Source organism: Anomalospiza imberbis, chromosome Z, assembly GCF_031753505.1.
Source record: "Anomalospiza imberbis isolate Cuckoo-Finch-1a 21T00152 chromosome Z, ASM3175350v1, whole genome shotgun sequence".
NCBI lineage: Eukaryota > Metazoa > Chordata > Aves > Passeriformes > Viduidae > Anomalospiza > Anomalospiza imberbis.
The window spans coordinates 44,363,995-44,391,095 of NC_089721.1; the positions used below are offsets into that span (position 1 = coordinate 44,363,995).

Here is a 27,101-nt window from a genome sequence, read left to right on the forward strand (position 1 = left end):
ATCCAAAAATAAGGTTAATATTTTTTAACTGCGGGAACTTAGGGTAAGGGGAATATCGTGCTTCTGCCTTATCTCTGCATTAGTTACTTTAAGCAACGCAACCTTGCCCGTAAGTCAACCAAAAGAAAATGTTTAAAAGATTCTAGTCAATGAGTCAAGCCTAAACATCATTTCTTTAACTCAATCAAAACCAAAGAAACTTTTTTCCACATGTTTAGTTAGTTTACCAGTAAACAAATAGCCAATTCCAAAAAACATCCCTTCAAGACTATCACAATTCATTTCAAATCCAGTAGACAGTGTTTAAGTAAAATTTCTCCCTAAAACTCATGAACCTCAAGAATTAGAAGTTCTCAGCTCAGTGAAGATAAATTTTTGTATAATATTTAATCTTCCTAAGTCAAAACAAAGATGAGATAACAGATGTACCCCCAAATTACATTATATATAAAAATGTTTTTTTTTAAATCACAAAAAATATCACAAAATACCCATCCTTCAAAAAATTAAAAAATATTAATGTCAGTAAACACTTTCTCAAACATAATCTTTACCTTCCTACACACAGCAAAACATACATATCAACATTTTTTGCAAACATTTACATCATTAACTGTTCCTCAAAAAGTCAAAACAAACAATAACCCAACTTATAAAAAACAAACCCTTAATACCTTCTTAAAAAATAAAACATCAGTTTAGTTTAGTTTAGTTTAGTCTGAGTTTAGTTTTTGTTTAGACTTAAAAATACCTTACAGCACAATGTTATTAGCCATTTTTGTGCTGTTTTCACACATGCAAAGTCTAGGCACAGACAGTGTACTAAAGTTTTGATAATATAACAATAAAGAGAAGCTAAAGACCAAAAAAGTCCAATACGTCTCTCATTCGTAACACAAAACTACTCCAAGAGGGTCTCCCCTGCCAGGGGAGCCCCCAAAGAGTTATCCAACTTAAGGCCCACAAACTCAGGTCTAACCTTCTGCACACAGTTGCATGTTTTGCTACAGGATTTCAGTGTGTTTGGTAAAATTGGCAGAAGGAATTTAGCAGGGGCTCAAGTGGCAGCATATACCTTTTTGCAAAACTTGAAGTTCTTCACATGTTTTTTTCTTGGGGTTTGGTCAGCCATAAGACACTTGATATAGTGAGAGATGATAAAAATTAATTTCTAAGATACATATTTGTAGCGATCTTAAGCTGAAGGGCATTATTACAAAATAACCCTTTTCTTTGGAGACATACCACCCCACTGAATCCCTCTAGAAATATTTATGTGTTTTAGAGAGGAGGATATGAGGGCTGTACTGCACTGCATGGAGATCAGAAAAACATTTGTGGAGTCTAGGAACTGAATGTCAGCAGACAGGGAACTGGGGTGCAGGATGCACAGTAAGTTCAAGGATGTTTTCACCTTATCTGCTACAGAAAACAAAGTGTAAATTCAGAAAAAAATATGAAAGGAGGAAAAAATAGCTTTTGGGATTAAAATAAATCTGGTGGTTCCTGTGTAGTCTGCCTGGCTGCCTGCAGCAGTGACAGCTGCCAAGGGGACTAGAAATAGTGGAAGAAACAGAGGCGTGGAACAATGTAGAATAAGCTGCCCAGGAAGAAATGCTGGTTATACCCTGCAATTCATAGGTGGATGAAATTTGAAAAATTAACTATTATAGCAATTAATTAATTAATTATTAAAATCCTTACAAGTTAAGGATTTTACTAACCAAAATCCTTACTTTTTGTGAATTTATATATTGTGTGATGTTATTTTGAATTATTTACATCTTGAACAACAAGGCTGATCTTTTTAATCAGCTTGTTGCCCTCACTCTGCAGGCAAAGAAATAAGTTTTATTGTGAGTCTTTAGAAGAACTGTCCTTTTGTTCTTGCTTTTTCTTAGTGAACTCTGTATCAGATCAGCACACCCCTAGAATTAGGTTTTACCAACTTCAGAGCCATTAACTTTATTTTAATAGTGTCCAGGCAGAATTCATTCCTAGTCTGTTTTACAATTTATCTCCAGCCATTAATTCATCTAAATTTTGAGAAATGTTCCTGTTCCTCCCTCAGCTGAATCCTTGTTTTTTTCTCTATCTCTCTGGATAAAAGTGGATTCTAAACTGATTAAAAATGTTTTTGTCTTTTGTGGTCAGTGTTGGTAGCAGGTTTTCTCCCCTGAATGGGCTGCATGCTGTTCAGACACATTGTTCTACACTTTTGTTGTTTAACAGTTGATTCTCATTCTCTTTCTCTGTCTTTTTGATCAGTGCTTTGCAAGAATGAATTTGTCGATACCCAGTGAGGTATATTTTCAGATAAAACTTGAGTTTTTATTTGCTTTCCCAATAGATGGCACTGCTTGGAGAGAATACTAAGTAAAGTGAGCATTTAGAATTACCAAGAGTTGTGTGTGTTGAGGAGACCAAAGATTTTCTGGCCTCTTAAGCAGCACTTGTAGATCTTCTTGTCTGGTACTTCTAGCAAAACCATGGCGTGAGAAAACTATCATGCAAGTACATGTGCAAACAGGCACTACCTACACCAAAGCACACAAAAACTACTCACATTCTTGCGTGTTTGGTGTCCTCTAAACTGCATAAGATGGCCTCTGACTTAATGCAGTCTATAACAGACATGAGATACATGAGACTGGAAAGTTTTCTTTTTCCCAAAAGCAAAGATTTAATCAGTCAATCCAGCTATATAATACAGCAAGGAATTTAAAATTTGTTTAGTTCAGGCAATACAGCTGGTACTCCATAAGCATCTGCAGTGTGCTCTTTTGCACTGGTGTTTCTTTCCAGGATATTTCTTCATTCCTATCTCCTATCTTTTCCACCTGCTGTGTAACTGAATAATCTGATTTCATGGATCTTACCAGTTCAGCCTATGCCCTATAAAAGTGGGCAATTACCACTTAACTGTGTCACAACCACTCTGTTCTTAACCTGGGGAAAGAGAAGCTGTAATTGCATGTAGACGTTAAGATGACAGATATTTATATTTTTGGGATCTGGCTAGCTGAGGAATTCTTTTGGATTTATCAAATAAAGTAATGAAGAAATTTAGCAAAGCTTAGGCTGACTAAGTAATTTTGAAAGATTTCTAGGTGTGGCTTTAGGCTTCGATGCATCACTGCCCTCACACATTCCACTTTGTAGTACATCTCCCTACTTCTCTACCTACTCTGCTTTTCATGTTTGAAAAATGAACAAACACATTTGATGACAGGATTGATTGTGTTATTTATTGTGTGTCCTTTGCACTGGTTGCCAAAAAAGTGGGCTTACGCTTAATGACTTTTGATTACCTTTAAATCCATTACCAGTGAAGATTGTGTGAAGTTCTCCTAAGTGAGTTATGTCAAGCTTTCAGATGCTGCATGCTGCTCTGACTGCATGCAGATTCTAAATGCATTGCCTTAAGTGAGCAAATGAGTTATGGCTGTAATATATCTTAAAATAACAGCATATGATTTGATTTAAGACCACTTGTCTTAATGCTTTTCTTCTGCTATTTGCTGTTAGTTCATTATGTTCTTTTACCATTTCCTTTCCCTTTTTGTTTTGAGCTACTCTAGCTGACTTACAGAGTTTGCCTGGTGCATAAATTGATTTTTCTCTAGTGGGTGCCCAACAGTGTTGTCACTGGAGCAGAAGTTGAGACATTATTGTTACTCTGTTACACTGGTTGTAAATAACCATGACATCATTTTCTAAGAACACCAAGAATAAAGCTGTTTGTACCCAAAGATAAAGTGACCAGGCAGAGTTCAGCTTTACTAGACTATCAAAGACAGATGGCAAAAGATGACCACTGCCTCACTGGTACTGTGGGTCCACAGAGCATACAAAAGTTGGAAAGATAATGTTATGGCATGAAAGTAAGATAACTTATTTCATGTACAAAGTGCTGTAGTTATCTTCAGGATTTCTCTGGAGTGTGTGCAAAGTCACTCTCCCTCAAATGCCTTTGAATCAAGGTTAGCGAGCTTTCACAATGTACGTTTCTACACTTCTGCAACACTAGAACTACGGAGCTCCCGCTTTCTTGCTTTTGTTGGAAAGTATGAGGTATAGCTGTTGTGACCAGTCCTGGCTGAAAGTGCTTTGAGCATAGTTTTGGACTAGGTGACCCTCAGATGTTCTATCCAGTTGATGTAGTTCAATGATTTGACATTATGAAGTTTCACCTCAGCCCTCAAAGAAGTATTTGATCTATGAGTAGACTTTGTGGACATTGTGAAGAGAGGCAAATTTCTGTTCAGAACATTTAGTACTACTGAGGTTGTGGTTGGCCATCCACAATAGGACAGGTAGGTGATTTAGACCAGAAGCTTACCAAGTGATCAGCATGGTTAAAACAATGTGATCTTGCACAAGTACTGCTACAGAAATACATCTTGAAAGATATAATCCCCTACTGACAAGCACTGATATTTCTTGGCATTTTTAACACTGGAGTGTTGAGCAAATATTCAAATATTCATGATTTCTTCAGAGCTCAAGAATTTCCCCAAGACAGATTATTATATTGAATTAGCCTGAAGGACATTCAACCAGAACAGCAGTAGGAGTTTTTTCACAGATGTCCAGATGTTAGAGGCATGACCATTCTGGAATAATGGGAAGGATACAAGTAGTACCCACATCCTTCCTACTTCCTCTCCTTCATTATATTTTCAGGAGGATTTTGTCTATATTGCTAATTTGATTCCCCAAGATTTAATTTTCAACCATAAAGCAGTTCTTGAATTTCAGAGTTAAAAGCACCCTGTGACATGTAAATAGATCATTTGCAAAGTGCATGTTTAGAAGTGGATAGGCATGACAGAATTAAGAAGTCTGTACTTTATTAAAGGATTGGTGAAGAGTGGTTTAACTAAGCCTGTACACAACTACTTATTAGAAGACTTTGTCTAGACTGCTATTTTCAAGGTGAAACCAAAGCTTTGCTGCAGGCCAATACATTGCCTACAGGTTGCTTTGAAGCCCATGCTTCATAAACACTGCTTCTCTTCATCTCTTACACCTGTGCCCATATTCATGAAGAGTTACAAGTTACTTAAGAAACTTTTGTCCAGTTTTATGTAAATGCTGGACCTCCAAACAAGTCCATGCTGCTTGGGTCATTGCACTAGGATACACTGAACATGATCACAGGAATTTCCAAGATGCCTGGTATGTGGCAGCTGTGAGTTCCTACCATTCATTTTCATCTTTATTACTTAACAAGATTTAAGGTTTAGAATATATTTGTCTAGAAACATTTACTCTTAACAGAGGTAACAACAAAAATAGAAAAATATGTTAAGCATAGATTGTTAAACAGTGCTCTGCTTCTCATTATAAGAGCTGTCAGAGCTCTTCCAATGTCTCAGTTAGCCTGAAGATCTGGTTAATCTGCTTCTAGAGGGCAACCAGGACTAGAGACAAGTTACCCAGAGACTTATTTGGGTTACAGCTTTAATGCCGGCACCATGAAGGACAGATCCTGCAGCTGCCCAGATCCATTCTTCTGCACAATCTCTTTCTTCTCCAACACAGAATGGAGTCTGTCCTTCTTCTATTTTCCTGTTTATCCAGGGAACTTTTGTTAGAATTGTTGTCTTTTTTTATCCTGATGTAACGGTTTTTAGCAAACTCAAACTTGAGATGATAAATGTCATAGGACTAATCTGTAAGATGGACATATGCATCGATATACAGAGGAGTTCAAAAAAAAAGAACTAAAATAACAGAATTTTTTTTCATTAAATCTCAATAAAGGACTTTGTCTCCAAAACTAAGTAATGGTTTGAATGGGGGAAGGATGCAGGTGTTCAGTACACTTAATCTTTGTCTTAAAATACATCAGACAAATGGTGTTTTCTAATAATGGATTAGCATGGCATCAAAGACTGTTTGTAACAGTAACAAAAGTGGCATCCATATGATTTTTTGAGAGTGTTTCTTATCCCACACAGCAAAATAGGCATAGATTACATATCTTATATAAGATACATATTCACAGAATTTTCAGTTATCTCTGGAATTTCTGTTCTGTTGTTGTTCAGTCTGTAATCTCAATAAGACCCCCAATGTTTGGCCTATGCCACCTGAGTTGCAAGATTGCTCCCAATTTTCCAGTTAGGTCAACCAAAAAAATTAAGATATGATAGAGGGTCGGTGGAAAAAATTCATATCAAAACAATTGCTCACTATGTCATTATGACAACCTGCTGTAACAAATGTGCTTCTGTTTTAATTTATGACAATTAATTGCTAAAAGTAATTTAATCTGACAGTGGCAAAGTGTTGAAAGAATCCTGAAGATGTCATAAAAGTGACCTTTCTGCCCATGTGCAACCAAAATGCCTTTTTTAACAAGGAGGCTCAAAAACAGTACAACTTCTTTTGTACTTTGTTAATTAGTTATTGATTTGAAACAATGCTCTGCGAAATATTGTCAGATTAGCTAGACGCCAGGAAGGTCACAGTGTGACAGTCTAGTCCTGATAATCTTACGGTTTATAAGAATTCTTTTTTACTTTGAACCTTTTGTTCTGATATCCTGAGAATTACATTTCCTGGCTTTAGCATCTGTGCTAATTTAAAATACAGCCAAGCTGTCTGTTATGTAATTTGATGTTTTGAGTTGTTAAAAAAATTGCAATGTGTTAGAAGAAAATTGCTGTTGATCTAATATCTAATGATCTTCGACGACAGCAATGCACCACTGCTGCAATGTGAATGGCCTTGCTAATCTGTGTGGAAAAGAGTCTGTTTTAATTAAATAATCAACACAAGGGAATCACAGAGTTCAAGACAGAGGTACGACAGGCAAGTTCTGAGTTGTGTAGCAACTCATTGGGATGAAAGATCATTTCCTAGGGTACGTTACTGTGAACCAAAAATAACAGAAGTGCATCTGCATAGGAAAGTGAGGAAGCAGAATTCAGGGTTAAATAGCTAAACATTGAGGTTTTCAACTTATTCAAATGAGAAACAGAAGATTTAAATCTGAATTTCAGATTGTGTTTGTCTTTAGATAATTATAAGCTAATGACAGTTACTTCAAATACAATTAACTGTAGTCCTCTACATATTAAGGCACTTAGGCAAATCTTTGTAACTTGTGCATTAAGCAGTATATCCGTTTACTTAAAGCACTGAGCACTTTGCAGTCTTTATTAAGAGAAATCAAATAGCTTTGAGCCTGTTAAATCTTTCTTTCACTTAAATAACTGCTCTTGAGTGTAATAAATAGAAATGGAGAAATGAAGAACAGTACAAAGCAAAGCCATTCTATTTCATTTAATTTGCACAAAAGATATAAACTCTCTAGCAGAGACTTTACAGTTGAGGTTTGTTCTGAAACCATATCTGTTAATGAAAATACTAAATTGTTACCTTACTTAAATCTGTTGAAGTTTGTGTAGATTCGTTGTTTCCTGTGGTGGGGAAAGCTGCATTTTCCTTGGCAAAAATGGTATTTTTCTTGAAATAGCCTGGTTAAAAAAAAAAAAGTCTGCTTCTCATTACAACATATAAACTGATTGAAAGAACAGGATAATAAAATAGGCTTTTAAGTACCATAGGAAATAGAAAAATAACAGTTCTGCATGATTTCCATGAGGAATCTTTGAATGTTTCAGATGCATTCATTTCCAGAGGAATTGCTTTTAGTGTTGAGAAAAATGCATGTAATCATTTAAATGACTGGCATGATCTCTCTGTGTCTTGGGAAGATAGTTCTTTTTATAAAAGAATTGCATTCATTTTTATTTACTAGCCCTCACAATTAATCTGTTAATTTCCAGAAACATGGCTGCTGAGGAGGATATCTGTGAAGATACAATCTGATGGTTTAAGAAATACTCTTTTGTTCCCATAATTTGATCATACAAAAGGCAGTGTTTGTTCATTATGTTATAGGCAGAAATACATTGTGGGCAGAATCTCGATCCCTGAGATTGAGTAGTATGGAAAGAAAAAAGTACAAGGAAACATAAAAAAGATGTAAAATGTAGGTATCTGTAACAGTACTGAAATGCAGCTGCCCCGGTCTTTGAGTATTTTTACCAAAAATATTCCAAAGATATTTTGGAATATCTTTGGCCAAGCTTAAATTAGAATGTGTAAGTCCACCTGCAAAGATTGGCAGATAATGCTTAGATCATCATGGCATGATGATTTTCCTGTGAACTGCACATGTATTTGCCCATGCTTATGGTATGGCTGTGCAGATAGGACCAATCTGAGGAATTGTTGTTATATCTTTGGTCTGAGGAGTTTCTCCATGTAGGATTTCAGAGCTGGTTACCAGAACGTGCTTCTTCAAATTCAGCCTTCCTTTGCCTGGAACCCTGCAAATTATATGGAAAGGGAAAATATACACAAAATTCAAGAAGTCTGTCAGAGAGGTAAAAGGGAAATCAGTTGGGTTTTTTTCTTAAGTAAAACCTCCTCTGATTATTACCCTCCTTCCTCCTATTTATTTTCTTCTCCTGCAACTTTTTCATCTCAGTGAGTCAGCAGTGTTCTTGTGCCCAGACTAAAAAAGACAAATATAATATTTGTGTTTACTTATGTTCTTTTCTTAATAATAAAATAATTAACTTATTGGTGAAGGTCATAATTAAGGGCCACTGAGTAACTGATTTTGCCTGATTTTTTCTTGGTTTTGATCTCTTTTCCTGCACTTTACTAGAAGACACTTGGGTGGTGACTGCAAGACATGCCAGGCTCCAACAGAAGTAATAATGGGAAAACCCAGACATGAGCAACAGCCTGATAAAATTGTCTTACTCTGGCTGACAAGCAGATACTTTAACCAGGACTATATAATAATATTTGAGACTTAATTAAACCTGAAATCCAGGATTTACTTAATAAACAGCAAACCGTTTCAGGTTACAAAGTCACTTGAATTTTCAAATAAAAAGCTGAAGAAGTAAGGAGAGCGTTTGAACAGAGCAGCAGAAGGGTTTTGCCATGCAGAGAGGCTGAGTCATTGCGGAGTGAAGGACCTGGATAACATTTGCTGCTTTCTTTATTTTTGCACAGATCCATGTCCAAACTCACCCTGCTTAACTCTCAGTTCCAATGCAAATCTAAGAAATTCCATCTGCAACACCAGGCTTCTAAAAATGCTCATATATCATATAGCATCTACATGCTTCTGATGTGGTGCGCTCTGAAGGCCTCCTGTGAAGGCCCACATTTACCAAAAAGGAAGTATAGTATTAACTCAGTGATGCAGTAATGCAGCTGAGACCACTGGCACCTCTCTGGAGAGCAGTTGTAGGCACTGACAGTGTCTCTCTGTGGTTTCAGGGCATTGTTGAGCAGGTTTCAGACCTGTTGAAAATTTTTTACTGAAGGCTTGGAGGCAAGGCTTGTAGTCGAAAGAGTGAAAAGTATTTTGATTACCAGCTTCTTCCTCATCAGGTGGAAGTGGTTGGAGCACCTTGGAAACAGGAGATGAGAGTGGTTTGGGGTTTTTTAATCCAGAAATTGCTCTAGATTTTTGGTTAGGAACTGTAGTGATTGAGAGTTTAGCTGGAAAAATGCTTTTCTCTCTTGGAGTTGCTTTTTTCTCTTGTGTGCCATAAAGCTGGAGTGTAAAGGAGAAAAGTAACTCCCTCCTGCTGCCCTAGCATGTTAGGATCCAAGCTTGCTCTGTTGCACATATATATATAGCATAAGGCTGAATTTTATTTCCTGACCTGTCTCACTAGGGAAAGCCCAGCTTGCGCATTTGAAGTGGTTAAAGTGGGACAAGATCTGAAGTCATCTTCAGATGACTGTAATTGTGGTGAGAGCTGGGGAGAGCAGAAGCCCTGGGGGGGAGCCCAAATACAAAGCATAAAAAACATGGCTGGACGTCGGTCTTGCATTAGCTAAAACTTGTTATTTTAAGCATAATCTCAAGAGTTGTACTGTAGCAAAATGCTTCGTCATCCCATGAACGTCATCCCATGTTATCACCACTTTGTCCCAAACCAGCTCTTCATTCCCTCTGCCCTGGTGGAGGAAATTTAAATTTTGTATCAGTCCACCAAATGCATTTTTTATTTCCATTTTTTATTTGGCTATTTGATATGCCAGATATTGCATGTTTCATGGAATACTTTTTGTTTTAGCAGGACTGTTGAGATTGCATGCTTTCCTGATAAATTGTTGGCCGTTTTGGTGGTGGGACTATCTTTAACTTAGTATCATGGACATTTAACTGCAAAATGTAAGACTTCTGGTCTTCCTTTGTGCTGCTGACTCTATGCACGCAACATTACTGGGGTTTCATAAGCAATATTGGGAACACTTCCATCACCAGCCCAATTCACAAATAAAATAGGTAGAAGAAATTGAAACAGAAACATCTCAAATAGATTTGTGAATAAAGTGAAATTTGTAATACAGAAAAAATGCCCAACTTCAAGTCATTTTGCCATATTTCACTTTGCCATATTGCTTTCTGAAGGCACGTGCCAGATAACAACCTTGGCTATTTATATCCTGCAACTCCACAAATGACCAGACTTAGCTGTTGTGATACATAGTCTCTCCTTCTGTCTCAAAACTGGATGCTGCCTGCTGCCAGAGTATGTATCTTGCCCCCATCTCAGAAAGTGCCCTTAAAAGATAGTATAATTTTTTATGTCACCCCTTTTTCCTGCAAGTGCAAGAGTATGGCATTTTAACATCTGAAGACTTATTATTTAATCCCTGCTAAGGTTGTAAGTAAGGAATTTCTGAATACAGATGCTGAATAAAATCACTCATGCATTTACATAATTTTAGTGTTGAACCAATGCAGATACAATGCTCTGTATTTCCATAGAGCTACACCAGACATTGGTGACTATGAACCCACTCTGCACAGCTGATCAAATCCTGCTGAGTATTGTGGTTTTAATATGGCAAAGTATGCAAGTAAAATCCATACAGAGCCCATAAAAAGAGGGAAGAAATATGTCCTCTATTCAGATTTACAAGGCCAGAGCATCAGCTGTCTATGGTTTCATCTCTTCTCCTCTTGTTTTCTCTCAAGTTGTCTCTTTCTCACTCAGGACACAGGAACTAAAATAACTTGCTTGACTTACTGCTCAGTCTTCATCATCCTTGCTTTCCTATACTCTTTAGCATGATCTGCTAAACTGAATTTCAGATACATGTCAGATTTAAGATTTTGTATAAATTTGCCTCCACTGTTTTCTCCCCCACTCACAACTGCTTTGCTGCTGAGATGGTCTTGGTGCTTGTTTCTGCATCATCCTTTTGTCTGGTTTCACACAGCTGCAATTGCCCCTGTACAGAAGATACTGCTATGTCATGATTATTGCCATACTTCCTGAAAGCCCAGTTATTTAAGAGTTGTGCAAGAGCCAACCCATCTTCATGTTTACATATCTCCATCTATGTAGCATACAGATTAGCATTGCCTGTTGTCAGTAAGTATAGCAGAAATACAATTCCTACTGTTAATAAAAGGTCTTGCTGTCTCCTGGGATCACCTCTTGTATTGTAGTAGGGAACTTTCACAAATAACTGCAGGAATTCTCTCAACTCTGTGATTGAAAAGGTAAAAAAGATTTTCAGTTAGATGGATGTTTCCTAATACACTGGAATTTCTCAGTTAAAGTCAAAATCTGGTTAAATGTCCTGGGCTAGATACTTTCAAGTTTTGTCTTCATGTACTCATGCTGCAGAAATATATTAATATAAAATGCTTACTTCGACTTCCTTTCCTGTTTTCAGTTTATATCCTCTCTTTACTTTAATCCTCCTCTGTGGTTGTAATGCCATAGCTACTGTCTTTGCTGTGGGGGGGAAATCACATACTGGCTGGTTTTTTTCCTTGTGTTTCAGCTTTCGTGCCCTCAAAGCTATTCTGGTTCTCAGCCGGGACAGAGCTAATTTTTTTGCAGTAACTGTGAGGGAGCAGAGTCTGGAGCCATGTGGGCATGGCTAGATCATTATTTTGTATCGCCTCTTGTCACTGTCAGGGCAGAAATGAGGGATGCTTGCTTCCCATTCCCCAAAAGGGGAATGGCCTGTGGTCAGGAAAAAGAGCACAGGTGAAGAGAGTCTGTCTGCCGTTTTGTTCATTTGTGGCTCACACTAGGTCAGCTCTGGCTCAGTGAGCATTTTTTTTTCATGTAAATCACCCTCTTTTTTGTATACTTTTCATATTAATATTATTACTGTTCCTGTTTGTTTTCTTATTTCATTGCTGTTTCCAGTAAATTCTTCTTGTTTCAACCCATAACCTCTGTTTTTTGTGTCTCTCACCAGAAGAGCAGTGGGAGGAGCAGTGTCTGGTTTGGAGGAGTCTTGGTTGGGGGGATCACTAAATTAGGAGTGATGTTCCTGAACCATGACAAAAGCCTCTTAGACTATGTCCTGCACAGAAATTTTGGAGCTGCTCTGATGGTAGTAACCCATCGTATAGTTTCATTTTGTTCCTCCCTAGTGAAAAAGTTTTTGTCTCATGTAAGGCAAATATTTGCAAAAGGACTGAGAAAAATGCAACAGATGACAATCATTTAGAACTCATGAAAGGTGCTGTTGTAACAGGATATTTTTATACTTACATGAATTTAAGTGTCATGGTTTTTTGGAAGGGTTGGGGTGAATTGCAAAAGTTTGCCTGCCCCAAGGCCCCCTGAGCCAGTGGGACAAACTATACGTGAGTGACTAGGTATTACTGGTGGGTAAGATCTAACATCTCCAGTGACAGGCAATCAGAGCCTTCTGTATCCTTCTGCCTCCCAGCCAGCGTGCAATTCTGTTCTGCTGTATTTAACTCATGTAGCATACTTGTTTATAGTAGCTTATCAAGCTAGAAGGAAAAATTGTTTTAAATTTCTCCTTCTAGCTTGATTTTCTGTGATAAATGGTAATTAGAGAAACCACCTTCAAAAAAATTCTTAAAAGGCTGTTCAGCTGTATGACATATTTCCATATTTGTGTGCATTTCTCTTTTCCCTTGTCTCAGAAAAATGTGATTCCTACTCCTTGACTTTAAAAAAACCCCAAAAGTAGAAGGTTACCAGATCTGAAAACTTAATTTTGTAGTCTTTATTTTTTTCTTTATGTGACTTTTTCTTAGTTTTGAAGTATTAGAAGTTCAAGATGGGGATCTGAGCTGCTCTGCCTCAGTAAAGCTCATAGTGGTTCAAGGCCTCCAGACTCAAGGCGTCAAGGCCTATGACTTTCAGGCAACAGGCAACTTTGGGGGGAAAAAAAGAAAAAAGGAAAAGAAAAAAGAAATAAGTAAAATTTGGCACTGAAACTCAAAATACGTTAACCTGTCACAGTAAGCAGTCTCAAAGGGCAAGCTGCTTTGCAGGAGCTAATTAACCTTAGGAAATAATTACACAAATAAGCAAATGTTGTTTAGACAATTCCATGTGTTATCAACTCAGGTAGTCCATCATAACTGCAGACCTTGCAATGTCTAGGTGTTAGAATCTGGCATAGTTGATACGGCTTCAGTTGCTGCAACACTTCAACCTGCTGTTTAACAATTAATGACTGTGATTTTACATTGGTAAATGTAACCTGGTTTTGGATGCAACAGAATGTAATATTGTATTCAAAGTGTGCATACTGCTTATCTGTGTATACCTAATGGCTCCAACCATTAAAAGGTTATATACCTTTCAACTCCTAGTACTAGCCGTGCTGGAAAAAATGGCTGACCAAAATCTGAGTTCAGTCCCTCAGACTGAACATCCATTTCTGCCCAATGGATGGTCCAGGAGTAGCCTTGTTTGGATTACTTTGTATTAGATAAACATTGCACAAGGGCCTTTTCACATCATATGATTCTTAATATTTTCTTGCTTTCATGTCTAATTATATATATATAATGATCAAGAGGAAGGGTTTTCAGAGGGATGGAGACCCACAACTATGACTTCCACAACTCCAAAGAACCAGACCCCTTATTTTGACATAGAATTACCTGCTGCAGATGACCAGTTTTCAGCAGCAGGAAGTCTAAGTTCAAGTTTTCCTGCATGTCTCCATTTCAGTCTGTTTCACAAACAAGAATGCATTCAGCCTGAGGTGTCTTTTGAGGTCTGTAGTGTGATTTCTCCAGGCTAATGTCCATTCATTTCTATACACTTGTATAGATAATTATGTAAACTCTGACCGGGAGACTCCCTCTATATCAAATAATTTCACAATGTTCTATATAAGTGCATTCAATTTAGCTTCAGTGAAATTACAGAAAGCAGCAGCTGCTCGAGACTGTCACCTTTCATGCTGAAAATGCAGCATCCTGTTTTGTCATTTAATCCAAGCCAGGCAGTAGAGGTTAAACCTCACAGACTCACTGCAATTTGAAATCCTAAGGAGATCAGCTGTGCACGGCTTCTGCAGCTGGATATTCCATGTATACACCTGGAGCCAGGTCTGAGGTGTTTGTAATATGGGCTTGTTACAAGAGGGAAAAATAAGCAGATGCTCTGAAGAAAGAGCTTTTTTTCTAAGCATATAGGACTCCTCCAGACTCCTTCTTACACCTCTGTGCTTTTTTTACCTTGTTTAGGGTTTAGCAGAGTGTACGGCAACCAAGTTTATCCTGACATTTTATGGTTTGGGTTTTTTTAACTGGTAATGAAGGAAGTTACAGTATATATTTAACTAGTTCTAGCTCATTTCTTTTTGCTTTTATAGCATCCTGTTAAGTCTTTGTACTGGACTGTGAAGCTGTGAAGTTACTAATTTAGTTTACTAGACCACTGGTTATGCTTTGATTGGTGAAAGCTTTTTTGGACTGAGTTCAGAAGCTTTTTGCTGATGTTTTAGTCTTATGGAATCTAAAATTGTGTGCTTTTACCAGCACTGTGTAGAATAATAAATACAAAGTAACCTGAAAATGCTATGTTAAGCAGAAAAAATATCCTCTTTTTCTCAGATTATTTAAATAGCATTGGGTGCCTATACAAAAATTGCTGTTAAAAGTATCAAGGGCAACATGATTATTGAAAAATAAGTACATCCTTTGTATATAACTAAGATAAATATTTTAGATAAATTAGTAATTCTGAAACTTTCTCAGTGTTTTAATGTACTTTTTTTACATTCAGATTATAGAGTGCATCCCTTTTGCACAAGAAACTCCTGTTGAAGTTGTCCTTCAGCTTTATCTTAATAACTGATCTGTCAATTTCATTTTCTTTATGTAATTTCTTGTCAAAAAATTCCCTCCTTCCTCACAATGGGAGGAGTCTTTACTTTCTGTACCTATCTATACAGTCAAATTTCAAAACAGCAACAAACTGTTTTGAAATAAGTCCTTTCCCACACTGAGGTAGTTTACAATAGGTGATACAGAATTAGTTAAAACTATGTTCTGTCATAGTCAATAAAGAGCAGAATCTCCAGGAGTAAGAGAAATACAGGTTTTTCTGTCTTATAATCACTGCTGCTGAAGCAGAAAAGCACATCATTATTCTAACTTTGAGTCGGAATCCATAAAGATTTGTTGTTATCTCACTCTTACTTTGAAAACAGAGTATGAGAATAGAAATAAAAGCCAGAATCAACCACATTATTTAGTTGTGTCTCGTCCCACTGATTTTAAACAATTATAAGAGCCTAAATCCCCAAAACTGAGTTGCAGAATGGAATTGAGATCTAGATCACCTCAACATTCTTGATAAATTTCAGTAATTCACACTGTGTAATTAGCAGCAGCTGTTACTGGTTTGTGCTTTCTTTTTCCTAAGGAAAGGAAGATTTTCTTGTCTTTGTCTGAGTTAGCTAAGGATATGAAGTTGTTGCTGGCACAGAGCAAAGGGAAAAGGTATGCAAACTTTAGGAAATTACATGACCTTGACTGATCAGCTCTTTCTGGCATTCAAGAAGCCTGGAAAGAGCCAACATTGTTATGCTGGTTGTGTGAAATACTGGCAGAGCAGGGTACCTAGCAGAGCATCTTATTCTTGTCACCTGAGACTAGACCAAATTTGTACTTATGACCCAAGAAATAAGGAAAATCTAGAGGGATATAGTTCTTTCCAAGAGCCTCAAGGATACAAGTACACAACTGTGAGTTTTGATGAGAGTGTACTGAAATCAGTGTTTGTCACTCTAGTGCACTCTGTGACTCTTACTCTGGCTGACGTTGACAAAGTCTTGTTCAACAGTAAGAAAATGTGGTCCCCTAGCTACCAAAAACTTCAAAGTAACGGCTGCCACCAGTCAAGAGGTATTTTATTTGCACCATGTGTCATAGTCTGCAGTCACAAAAAGTTAGATTTGAAAGAGTAGTTGCAAATACTATAATTTTAATCTTAATTCAGGTTTCCAGTGGCTCATAGTATGAAAAAAAGTAAAAATTTAAATTATAGGTCTCTTACCAACCTAAATTATTCTATGTTTATGTATTTATATTGTTCTTACCTGCTTTTATTTACCAATCTAAGGCATAAGTACTTTAAACAGACCCTCAGTGAACAAACATTTGACAAAAGAGTTGTCAAAGGAATGAAAATCTGAGCAGCTCATAATTCCTATGAATGCCTCAATTTAGCAAAATTGTCGTCATGATATTTACGCAAAATTTTGCAGATGCATCATTTTGTTATACTTAGCAGAGTAAGCTAAAAAAGCAACAGTTTTACTGCCTTTATTTAGACAAAAGAATCTGTTCTCTTTTTGTTACTAGTATGTATTAATTTTATCTTTATTTTAACAAAACATTCTAACACAAAAGAACACATTGCTTTTAGACAGAATTGCCATTTTTAAAAGATAATTGTCACAAATGTAATTTCTTTTTGCAGGATAATGGCTCTCCTGAAGAACATGCAATTTATGTTTGGGACCATTTTATTTCCCAGTCAGCTGCAGAGAATGTGTTTTTTGTTGCTCACAGTTATGGTGGACTTGCTTTTGTAGAGTTGGTAAGTGTGAATTCTCCATTGCCGTATTTCCTGAAGACTGTCACAGATTTTCTACATTCTTTGTGATCACCTACTTGAAAGTAGTTAGGTAGAAACAACTGTACCAATAATCATGTACAAGTTGGTCAGGATTTCTTTGCAAACAGAAGTTCGCTGTGTCTTTTCTGGTTTTGAGATAGACAGTAAGGTCCCAAGTGTGCATGAACCTGTAAGACTCTGGGGAAACAGAACATGCTGCATCTTTCTTGTCCAGACTATGTACTGAAAGGCACCAGTTTTCTGCTGTGGGACATAAAGACCTGGGGACATACAACACTAAGGGCATAGAAGAACAGTTTTAAAGCAAAGTCACAGACACAAGTGCAGCTTTTTGTATATAGATTGGAACTGAACGTGTGGGGAAATATGGCAGTTTTATTCAGTTTTTGCAGTTTTTCTACAAAGATCTGCAGAACTTGCTGGAAGGAATTCTGTTTTCCCATTTATTAGGCTCTGCAGTGATATAAGGTGGGAAAAACTCTTCTCAGTGTAAAGCTGTTATCTGGTGCTGAGACTACTGAATATCTAGTTTGTAAGTCTTTCACTCTTCTCTCTAAAGGCAGATCTCTCAACCCCATCTGGTATATCAAGCTGCCTGTTAAACTTGTGTACCATTCTGTCAGGGTAGCTACAGTCTTCTCATGATTTTAAAACAGTAGTGTAATCAGGATTTGTTTTATTGAAGAAAACTGCAAAAAGTAAGGGTCCTGTTTATTGTGGAAAATTAAACTGCAGAGCATTAGAACTGGTTTTATAGACACAGGAAACAGCAGACATACATGTACATCTTTTGTCTACAACACATTAGTTTAATCTAACTGAAAGTTGATTAAGATGTTTCCTACCTGAACATAAGATGCATGCCTTAGTTAAGAAAAAGCATGCATGAGCATGTTGGTTTTATTCTTATGCTGCTTCAAGTAGCAATAACAATCCAAACGATGGCCACTGGTATTATTTTAAGAACTTGAGATTTTCCTAACCCCCTCCCCTTTCTTTTTTGTTGTTGAAATTAATGCCATTTTCATTATCTCTGCGGTCCTGGAAGAGTATGTGCAAAATACTCATGATGTGTACGTGTTTGAGGCTTGAGAAACAGGTCATTTTCCTGATCTGAAGATTGTTTGAGAATTGATCATTTCTCACAGGTGTTTTATTGCCTACTCAATGAATAGTCTCAAAACTAAATTTTTAAGAGATTAATAACTCTTTCTGTAACCACATCTATGGGCAAAAGATGTGTTGCATTGCATGTGCTTGTTGTTCTTGAGATGTCCTGAACATTAGGGAGCAGTTGTTCTGTCTTGGCTTTCCTGAGTTGTGATTTTGAGCTGCTCTGTGTTTCAGCCCAGGTTATTCTGGTGTGACTTGTAAAGCTTTGGCAGAATTTCTGTAGGTTTTGTAAAGCCACATTGTTTGGGTCACCAGATGCCCAGAGATACATACATGTAACAGAGTGCAGGAATAAGAATCAACTAGAGACCTTTCTAAGTGTTTCCTAAACTTAGTGCTGACTTGAAGGAGGCTTAGAGAGTTTTTCCATCACATTTCTGTCAATGGCTTGCGGTGGCCTGTGTAACAGATGACCAAGGTGTCATTTCCATTTTCCATGTTTTTCTTGTCACACTGGTGGATATTTCTTCACATTTGTTCTACTTTAATATGAAGCACACTGATGTTTCAGAACAAGACTTGACTTCTGACCTTGGGGCTTCCAGGGTCAGGGCCTGTGAAATTATCACAAGCTGAGTGAAAATTTTTTATCAATTGCAGGAAGCAACCAGTAAGTAAGAAGTTAAAAAGTATCTTTGTCAGAAAGACAAGATGGTCTCAGTAAGGGTCAGCTTCTGTAGTCTGCTATCTCTGCAGGAGATGCATGCCTGAGAGAAAGAATATAATACATTTCCATTGACACATCACATATCTGTCATGCAAAACTAGACCTGAAATGTATTTTTAATGTATCTCAATGTTTTTCTAAAAAATCAAAGGGTATTAGCACCTGGTTTAGGCAGAGGTAGTTTGAGTACTACTAAAAGCAGTTTGATTAAATAATTCATACACTGAAGGACATATCATTCAAAATAAACCCTGAACTATTCCATTGCAGTATTCATTTGTAAGGTTTTATTTTGTTATCATCTTCTTGCTCTTAAAATTTATATCCATACGGCACTTAGTAATTGCAATGAACTCCAAAAAGAAACAGAGCAGCTGATGGGCAATTACTGTCTTATGACAAATACATTTTCAATCACTTCACTTTCTTCTCTGATTCATGTGGAGGTGATGATGAGGTTGATAGAGCAGCTACACCATATAGCAACTGTACCACCTCTATACTTCCTTTGCAAGTTTGTGGGTTAACTGATTCATGAAATTGTAGGCTACAGTTGTTATGGAGACCTGTTGCACAGCTGCTCCTTTTGCATTCATGCCTCTTAGGAGAGCAGTGTGAAGCATATGGCTTTAATTTGGAGTGAAGGTTTCTGCCTGAGCCCTCTGAATTTCATTTTGCCTGCAGGGAAAAAGAAAACAAGCAAAAATATCCAAAAATATTTGTGTTTTCAATTAATATCTTCTTAGTCAACTTTCCATGTTCAGTGCTGCGAGGTCTGTCGTGATGGCTTGTGGTCATCTCAGCCACAGCTTGCCACTTCATCGTGGTGTAAGGCTCCTGGTGGAAACAGTATGTTCTGGCATTAAACAGAAAAACCCAATGGAAGCTGATATTAAGCAAAATCTTGTTCATGGACGTTCATACCATTGTGTGAGAGGAGCTGCTGCTCTCCCAGGAAAAGGCAGAGAACAACATTCAGCCTTCCACGAGCAGGACCCATCCAGGTGCTCCTTTGTCTGAAGCTGCTGAGGGAGGTAGCATAAGAAGGGCAGTACTGCTGCTCTGCCTTGTGCCTTGATTGGCATGCACTTTGTTGAGAAGCACAAAGTGAAAGAGAGCAGATAGGACCACCACATACAAAATTGGTATGAAAGGAAGATCATTTTTATTTACAAAACTTTGGTGGCCAAATTTTGGTCTTCATTCCAAATTTTTTCTCACCATAAAAATAAGGTTGTGTTTGGGAAATCCTTCATTAAACAAACAGTAAGACTTGGCTGTAATTTTCAAATACATGCCATGTCAAGTAAAAGTTTTATTGATCTTTGCAGTTTTTGATCTACATTTTCTCATGTCTCTGCAGGATGTTAAGACAAATAGGGTGAGTCTGCAATATCATGCTCAAATACACAGAAACTGGTAACCAGTTACTGCAGCATAGGCACACATTTTCTGTACCTTGTTGTGTCATAGATTACTAGGGGAGTAATTGAAAGTGATTGAAATGTGTGGAAAATAAAGTTTCACCAATTAAGGTACTAAGTTTTCTTGTTCTGTTGTTTATAGGTTGAATTACAAATGGTAAATCATAAGCCATATGTTAGAATGTATCTTAATATTTAGTAATTTAAACTTTGTGTAATTGTGGTTTGAAATTAAACGTGTGTGTGATAATATCTGCATATAAATAACTTTTTGAATGCACAGCACTAAAAATAATTGTTGGGTCATTGTGTTTTGCTAATTGCTAATTACTGAATTTGAAAAACTCAAGCCATGATTCATGAACACATCTCAGCTTCTTAATTCTGTTATCCCTTGCACAGTGTAGTCAGGGGTTTATTTTCAGAATCAGTTTGCTTTACTTGATGATAAATTGTGGAACTTTCTCAACTCCAAGCTTATAATAATTTTATGAAATTTAACAGAAAGTGAGAATTTCAAGTTGATGGAGTCAATTTTATATTTAGTTTACAGAAAATAAGAAGTTTCTGGTACAACGCCTCCTTTGAGTTTTTCTGCCAAATTTTATGGATTTACAATTATTTTGCTTTAAAAATAATGTTTTTCCTTGTCATTGCCTGCATGAAAGTTCCACACAGAAGAATCTTTGTGGACAGTTTCTGCTGCTTGCTTGCTATATTTCTGAGACCCTAGGCTTTGCATTTTCAGTTGTTTCCTCATAATCTTATAACTAGAGTTACAACTTTTTTATTTTAATTTTAGGTAAATGCTATCTCTTAAAAAAAAAACAAATATCATGGGGATCATGAAAAAATTGTAAGAATTATTAAAGGTATCTCCATCTTATATCATTCATACTGCTGTAGAAATATGAACTACACATGAGAATGTAATAATTAGAAGGAAAGTAGGTTGTCTTCAGCAGGTGTAAGCTATTCATTATGGTTCTTTTGGCTAAAATATTGGGTATATATATTGACAATTTGCACAAAGGTGTAAGTAAAATGGGGGGAGGGTGTCCTTTTAGCGAGCTTTGTTACAATGAGCGCCCTTAAAACACACTGTTCAAATTACTGTATGCACTGTAGCGTCCTAATTCCATCAAATCTGCAAATTTTGACAATTTGAAATAATTTTAGGTCCATCATTTTGAGATCCTCTCTGCAATATGCTGCCACTTAATTTTGCAGAATTGTGCTGAGTATGGCAAGGACCTGGCCCTGACTGGCACTGATAGGTGCCATAATAATGATGGTAGACAGGCACCTGCTGAGCCTGTCTGGCACAGGCAAAATGCAATTTAAGAAACTTAATGGCAAGGCTGTGAACCTGTCATTAGTTTTTCATTGATTTGATTTCCTGAAGTCTCAGACTGAATGGTTTGTTATATTTGGCTTTTTATAAATACTTATATAAATATATCTACTTATTTTTTAATTCAGTTTGCCTGGAAAATTGATGAGTGGGTACTGTGGACATACAACTCTTGATTCCCCTGGCTGCTATGTTAAATCGAAATACGTCTACTGGTGTGTGGTAGAGATAACATCAGGTCTGTGATGGCTGTAGGAAGCGTGGGAGAGAGCCAGAAGTAGAGACCTGTGAAGGAAAACACCTCAGTGACCAAGATCCTTATTGTGAAGACAAAAGCAAAATTCTGCTGTGATTTAAAGCTTTGTGAGCATTTAACTGGGGGAAAAAAGGAAAAAAAAAAGACTTTTGACATCAAATGTCAGTTGGGAGAGCAGAGTGGGATGCTGTCTTGAAGGTTTATGAGGACTTGGCTTGTATGTCCAGTCTTTGGACAAGTCATCTCACCCGAGCCTACCTGATTAGATCTCAGATTTTTCTGTGTTGCCACAGAATAATCCACTAAAAATGACATATTTTTGAGGCAGGTCTAACTTAGTGCTCACATTCAGAAAAACAAGTCTGAAAGTAAAAATGAAATCTTGATTCTGTTTGGTTTATTTCAGCTATTCTTTGTTGTCCTTCTTGGAAAAGTATATGTTCATCTGAAAAAGATCAAATGAGAAATGAGGATGGACAAGAGAAGCTAATGGAGGAACCAGTGGTCGGTTGTATAAAAAAGAGTTGGAGAGAAATAGGGTCTCTAGCCTTGATGCTGATTTTTTTTTTTAGTATTCCTGTTACTGATGTGGGCACACAAATGAAATATAATTTCTGCAGTAATAGAAAGTTCCTTTCCACGTCAGGACAGTTGGCGATGACTGGTCAGTCATCTACATTTGTGCACAAAGACTGATCTCATCAACAGAGAACAGCAGGGCTGCAGAAACCCTTGGACAACTGACTTCATTGCCAGTGGCTATAAGTGAATGACCAGGTAATGTAACAAGAGTCAGATATGATACTGTAATTTTTTTGCTCTTTCTGTCCCAGGAAGGGGAGTATTAATGCTGTCCAGTTGGCTGCTGTGATTCGTCTGAGGTAATTTGAGACATTTGTGAAGATTAAGTCAAGGAAGAGATATGGGGAAGAGGTGTTCATACATTTGAATCAATGGAAAGCTTCTTTTGCCAGAAACAATGAAGGATCCTCAGACCTGCTGTGACATGGTGCCAACATGGAAAAGTCCTAGCTATCATAAGTACCAACATCAATATAGCCATAGATATACTATACACATGCTTTAGGCTTATCAACCTTAAAAAGAGCTATGTTAATTGCTAGTCCTCCTGTGTTAACTTTGGTAGCTATATCCAGAAAGAGAAGGTTCAGCATCTACTTTGTATTTACTGCAGAAACAGAGCTTAAAAGCATGGCTTGTTCAGCCTGGTAAAGGAAAGCTTAGAGGGATTGGTAGCACTCAGCAAATACATCAGGAGAATAAACAGCAGGGAGGGAGAGTCTTATAAGCCAAAGAACAATGTCGGCACAGGAACAAATGGATTAGAACTGGTCATGAGTAAATTTAAAGTTTCGTACCACTGGATTGAGAAGTCCTGCTTGGGAAAAGGACTGAGGCAAAGCTGCAGCCAAGCATGACCCACACATGGCAAGAGTTATGGGAGTAATTTGCTGAGACTATTGGTCCTTGTGTGACCCAGGAGTCATTGTTCCTGTGAAAGACATCATATGCAGGTGCATATTTTCAGCCATGAACTATTGGACCACTTTTTGGATTGTCTGGAGTTGATGCTACTCTGCCTTGAGGCTCACTCCACTGGAATAGCTGAGTTTTAACCAAAACCAGATCAAACCTCTAACACCAGTGTTGGCAAACAAATTTTTTTCCTTCCTCTTCAGTTATAATCATAGAATCAAAGAATATGCTGAAATGGAAGGGACACATTAGGATCATCAAGTCCAATTCCTGGCACAGGACACCCCAAGAATCACAACATGTCCTGAGAGTGTTACCCCTATGTTTCTTGAACTCTGTCAGGCTTGGTGCTGTGACCATTTCCCTGGGAGCCTATTCCATTGCCCAACCACTCTCTGTGTGAGGAACCTTTTCCTGATATCCAAACCAATCTCCCCCAACTCAGCTTTCTGCCATTCGCTCAGATCCTGTCACTGGTCATGAAAGTGAAGAGGTTCCTTTTTATCCCCTCCTGAGGATGCTGAAGACCACAATGAGGTTTTCCCCTCAGTCTCCTCTTCTCCAGGCTGAACAGAACAAGTGACCTCAGCCACTCCTCATATGGCTTCCCCTCAAAGGCCTTTACCATTGTCATTACTCTGCTGTGGATGATCTCTAATAGCTTTGTATCATTCTTACATTGTGGTGCCCAAAACTGCCCCCAGCACTCGAGGTGAGGCTGTCCCAGTGCAGAGCAGAGTGGGACAATCCCCTCCCTTGTCCAGCTGGCTGGATCCCAGCTGCCAGGGCACTGCTGACTCATTTTCAGCTTGCCATTGACCAGGATCCCTAGGTCCCTTTCCACAGCACTGCTCTCCAACCTCTTGTTCCCTAGTCTGTACACACAACCAGGTTTGTGCCATTGACCTTGAATAACAGGAATTGGGGAGCAGACTTGGTTTTGGAAGCAGTAGACTCTTTTTTGCTACAGCTTTTTGAAATGCACAAGCTTGAGGTAGAAAGCAACAGGCATAGCAGATCCTGTGGTGAGAATTTGCAACCATAAGGAAATTAAATGGTGGATTGAGCAAAAAATACTGAAATATGCATGTCACTGTTTGCTGTAGTGGAAAGAGCTTCTTGATCACATTCGGCTTTTCATATATAAAGTGTGTGTGTGTGTGTGTGCGCACATATATGTATTTGTATGCATATATTGCCCATTCTAACGCAGAGCAGATAAACATTTTAGGGCACTCAGCCTAAATAAATACACCGACATGCATACACTGGCATCATTAGTTCACTTGCTAGCATGTATTGTTATTATCCATTTGCATTGTGGTAGGAATCACATAGCAGTGCCTTGTCCTAAAGAGCTAGCAATCTGGAAGGATGCTGGATGTAATGGGAAGAGACAGAGGAATGATGAACAATTGCAATACAGTTCATAGCATCATAGCTGCATGTCCTTTTAAATTTTTTGATGGTTTACTGTAAATGCCACATAGGCATCCCCTTCCTCAGTTCATCTGAAGCCCTGCTAACCTTGCTGCTGGATGATAGTAAGAGGATGGCAGCAGTGAAAACCTGAGCATTGGCCACTTCCAGAACAGACATGTTTGGAATATTCATCCCTCCTTGTTACCTCGCTCTAGACAATATGCTCAGCCTCATTACATTTTGCTTCCTCTTAGTCATTTGCTAATCTGGTACCTCATGCTTCATTCAGCTCAGGCAATGATCTGGGGCTAACTATTCATGTGTCCCTTCCCCACTTCTTTCCAAAAGGAGAAGGACAAAGTTTCTTAGAATTTTATACTAAAAAGTAATTGTTGGCAGCACCCATCATTACTTTTTTGTCTTTTTGGTGCTTAATTGTACCATTAATATTTATTTTCTAATTAATTAATATTAATTTTCTAATTTGACACCAAAGTTGGCATGTGAATTATGAAATGAACAAAGAACTGGATATGAGTGAAAGTTAGGGTTACTAGAAAATCCAGTTACTTGGAAATATATGTTTGTAGCCTATGGGATTTGGTAGTCAAAGGCACAGTACTTTCTGCATTTCTTGGCAGAAATTTTTCCAGAGTTGCATTATCTCACTAGTTTTATATTTTAATAACTTCTTTGCATTGTTTTAAAATCCATACGTTACACAGTGAACATTTAGGCTTCTGCTTGAGGAGTTTTTTGATCTTTTGCAATTGTTCTCATAGTTTCATCCTATTGTTTTTTTTTTGTAGCTCACCTTGTGTAACTAGGTGTTCTACTTTTTTAAATTTTTTTTATGTCTATCTGAATTCAGTTCAATTTGTCAACATTTCTTTGACAGTATGCTGAGGATTGAACTCAGTATTCTAGGTGCAGTTAACATAAATAGCTCAGCATGAACTTCAGTATCTTTGTTCTGCTGTGCAGCATTTTGGACAATGCAACATAAGTGGTACTAGATTTTTTTTCCGAAGTTTCTTTGAATTTAGTACCTGCTAATGTTCAAGTATCTCTCAAAGTGTTTTAGTGCTCTCAATTTTCCTTTCCCCAGTGGTACTGAATGTACTAAATGTGAATGTAATAGATTATTTCCTCCCAACACCCCCCCAAACAATATTATCTCACAGTCTTCCTAATTAAATCTAGCTGTGTTGTGGCCCTTGTTGCACAGGATGACAAACTGGATTGTAGTAATAATCCCTTCTATGCTACAGGTCTGTGAATCTGGGAAGCTTGTTTTGTATTTCTTTCATGCCTTACTTGTCTTAGCAGTTTCTTCCACTTTAATGTCACCTGCAAATTTAATTAATTCCAGATAATTAATGAAGATGTTAAATAAACTATATTTGGCATCTATCCTTATATCTGGCTAGAAATTTCTTTCTGAGTAAATTCCTTTGTATTATTTTCCTTTCCTGCATTGTTTCCCCTGTTTTAAATTCTGCAAGACAGTATAACTTACTAGTCAGTTCATTTTTCATTTCAAATTCCAGCTTTGAAAGGAAAAATAAAAGCCAAAGCACAAGGCCATATTCAAAAGAATATACCACTCATCCTTTCAACTGTTTGCAGATAAACTTCATCCCTTGATCCTCTCAAAGCTGATGGATAACATCTCTGTGCAACCATCTCCTTAAAATGTGTAAAGCACTGTAGATTGTGGTAGTTAATTTCAGAACCCAGGGCAACTGATCTTCCTGAATTTCTTGCTTGGCTATTTATTTCCTCGCTGGTTGCAGAAGCTTCCCAGAAGTTAAAAGTTCCATAGAGGTGTTTGCTGTATGAACCATCTTACACTCATCAGACCTCTTCAAGACATAGGGGAAATTCATCAATGGTAACAAGAGACATGTCTTCTGTCCTGAACCTCTTAAGTACTTGACAATGCAGAGTTTTGCCTTATCACCATTATTTTGATGGAAACTAATTCAATTCATCTCTTTCTTGGCTCTCTGAGGTGAACTCCCGAGGTGCTGGTATATATAATGCCCTGCTGCATCAATAAAAAGTCACATCTCCTGTTTTCCCTGACAGACTTAATAGTTTTTCACCCCATCCACATTGATGATCTTCTGACTTTGCCTTCTTAATCTTCTGTGAATGTGCATCTTGATTTTTTTAATCTAATCCACTTGTTTCTGGTTCTTACCAGAAGGTGCCTCTTCTTGCTGTGTTGCATCAGGACAGGAAAATGAAATATCTAGAGCATTAGTTTATGTGGATGTGGTCATTGTATCTGGGTCTGCATTGATACAGCTAGAGCAGATGATTGAGTATGTTGGTTGTGGGATTCTTTTCCCAGCAG

The 27,101-nt window shown here is 37.5% G+C and overlaps 1 protein-coding gene across 2 annotated transcripts in view; it reads left to right on the forward strand.

Annotated features, from left to right (window-relative positions):
- Nucleotides 1–27,101, forward strand: part of ARB2A (ARB2 cotranscriptional regulator A) — a 237,664-nt gene that overhangs the window by 115,732 nt on the left and 94,831 nt on the right. For both annotated transcript variants that reach the window (XM_068175708.1, XM_068175709.1), the window contains exon 7: nucleotides 16,788–16,907. In XM_068175708.1, the coding sequence (XP_068031809.1) occupies nucleotides 16,788–16,907 (120 nt within the window). The remainder of the gene's footprint in view (nucleotides 1–16,787; nucleotides 16,908–27,101) is intronic.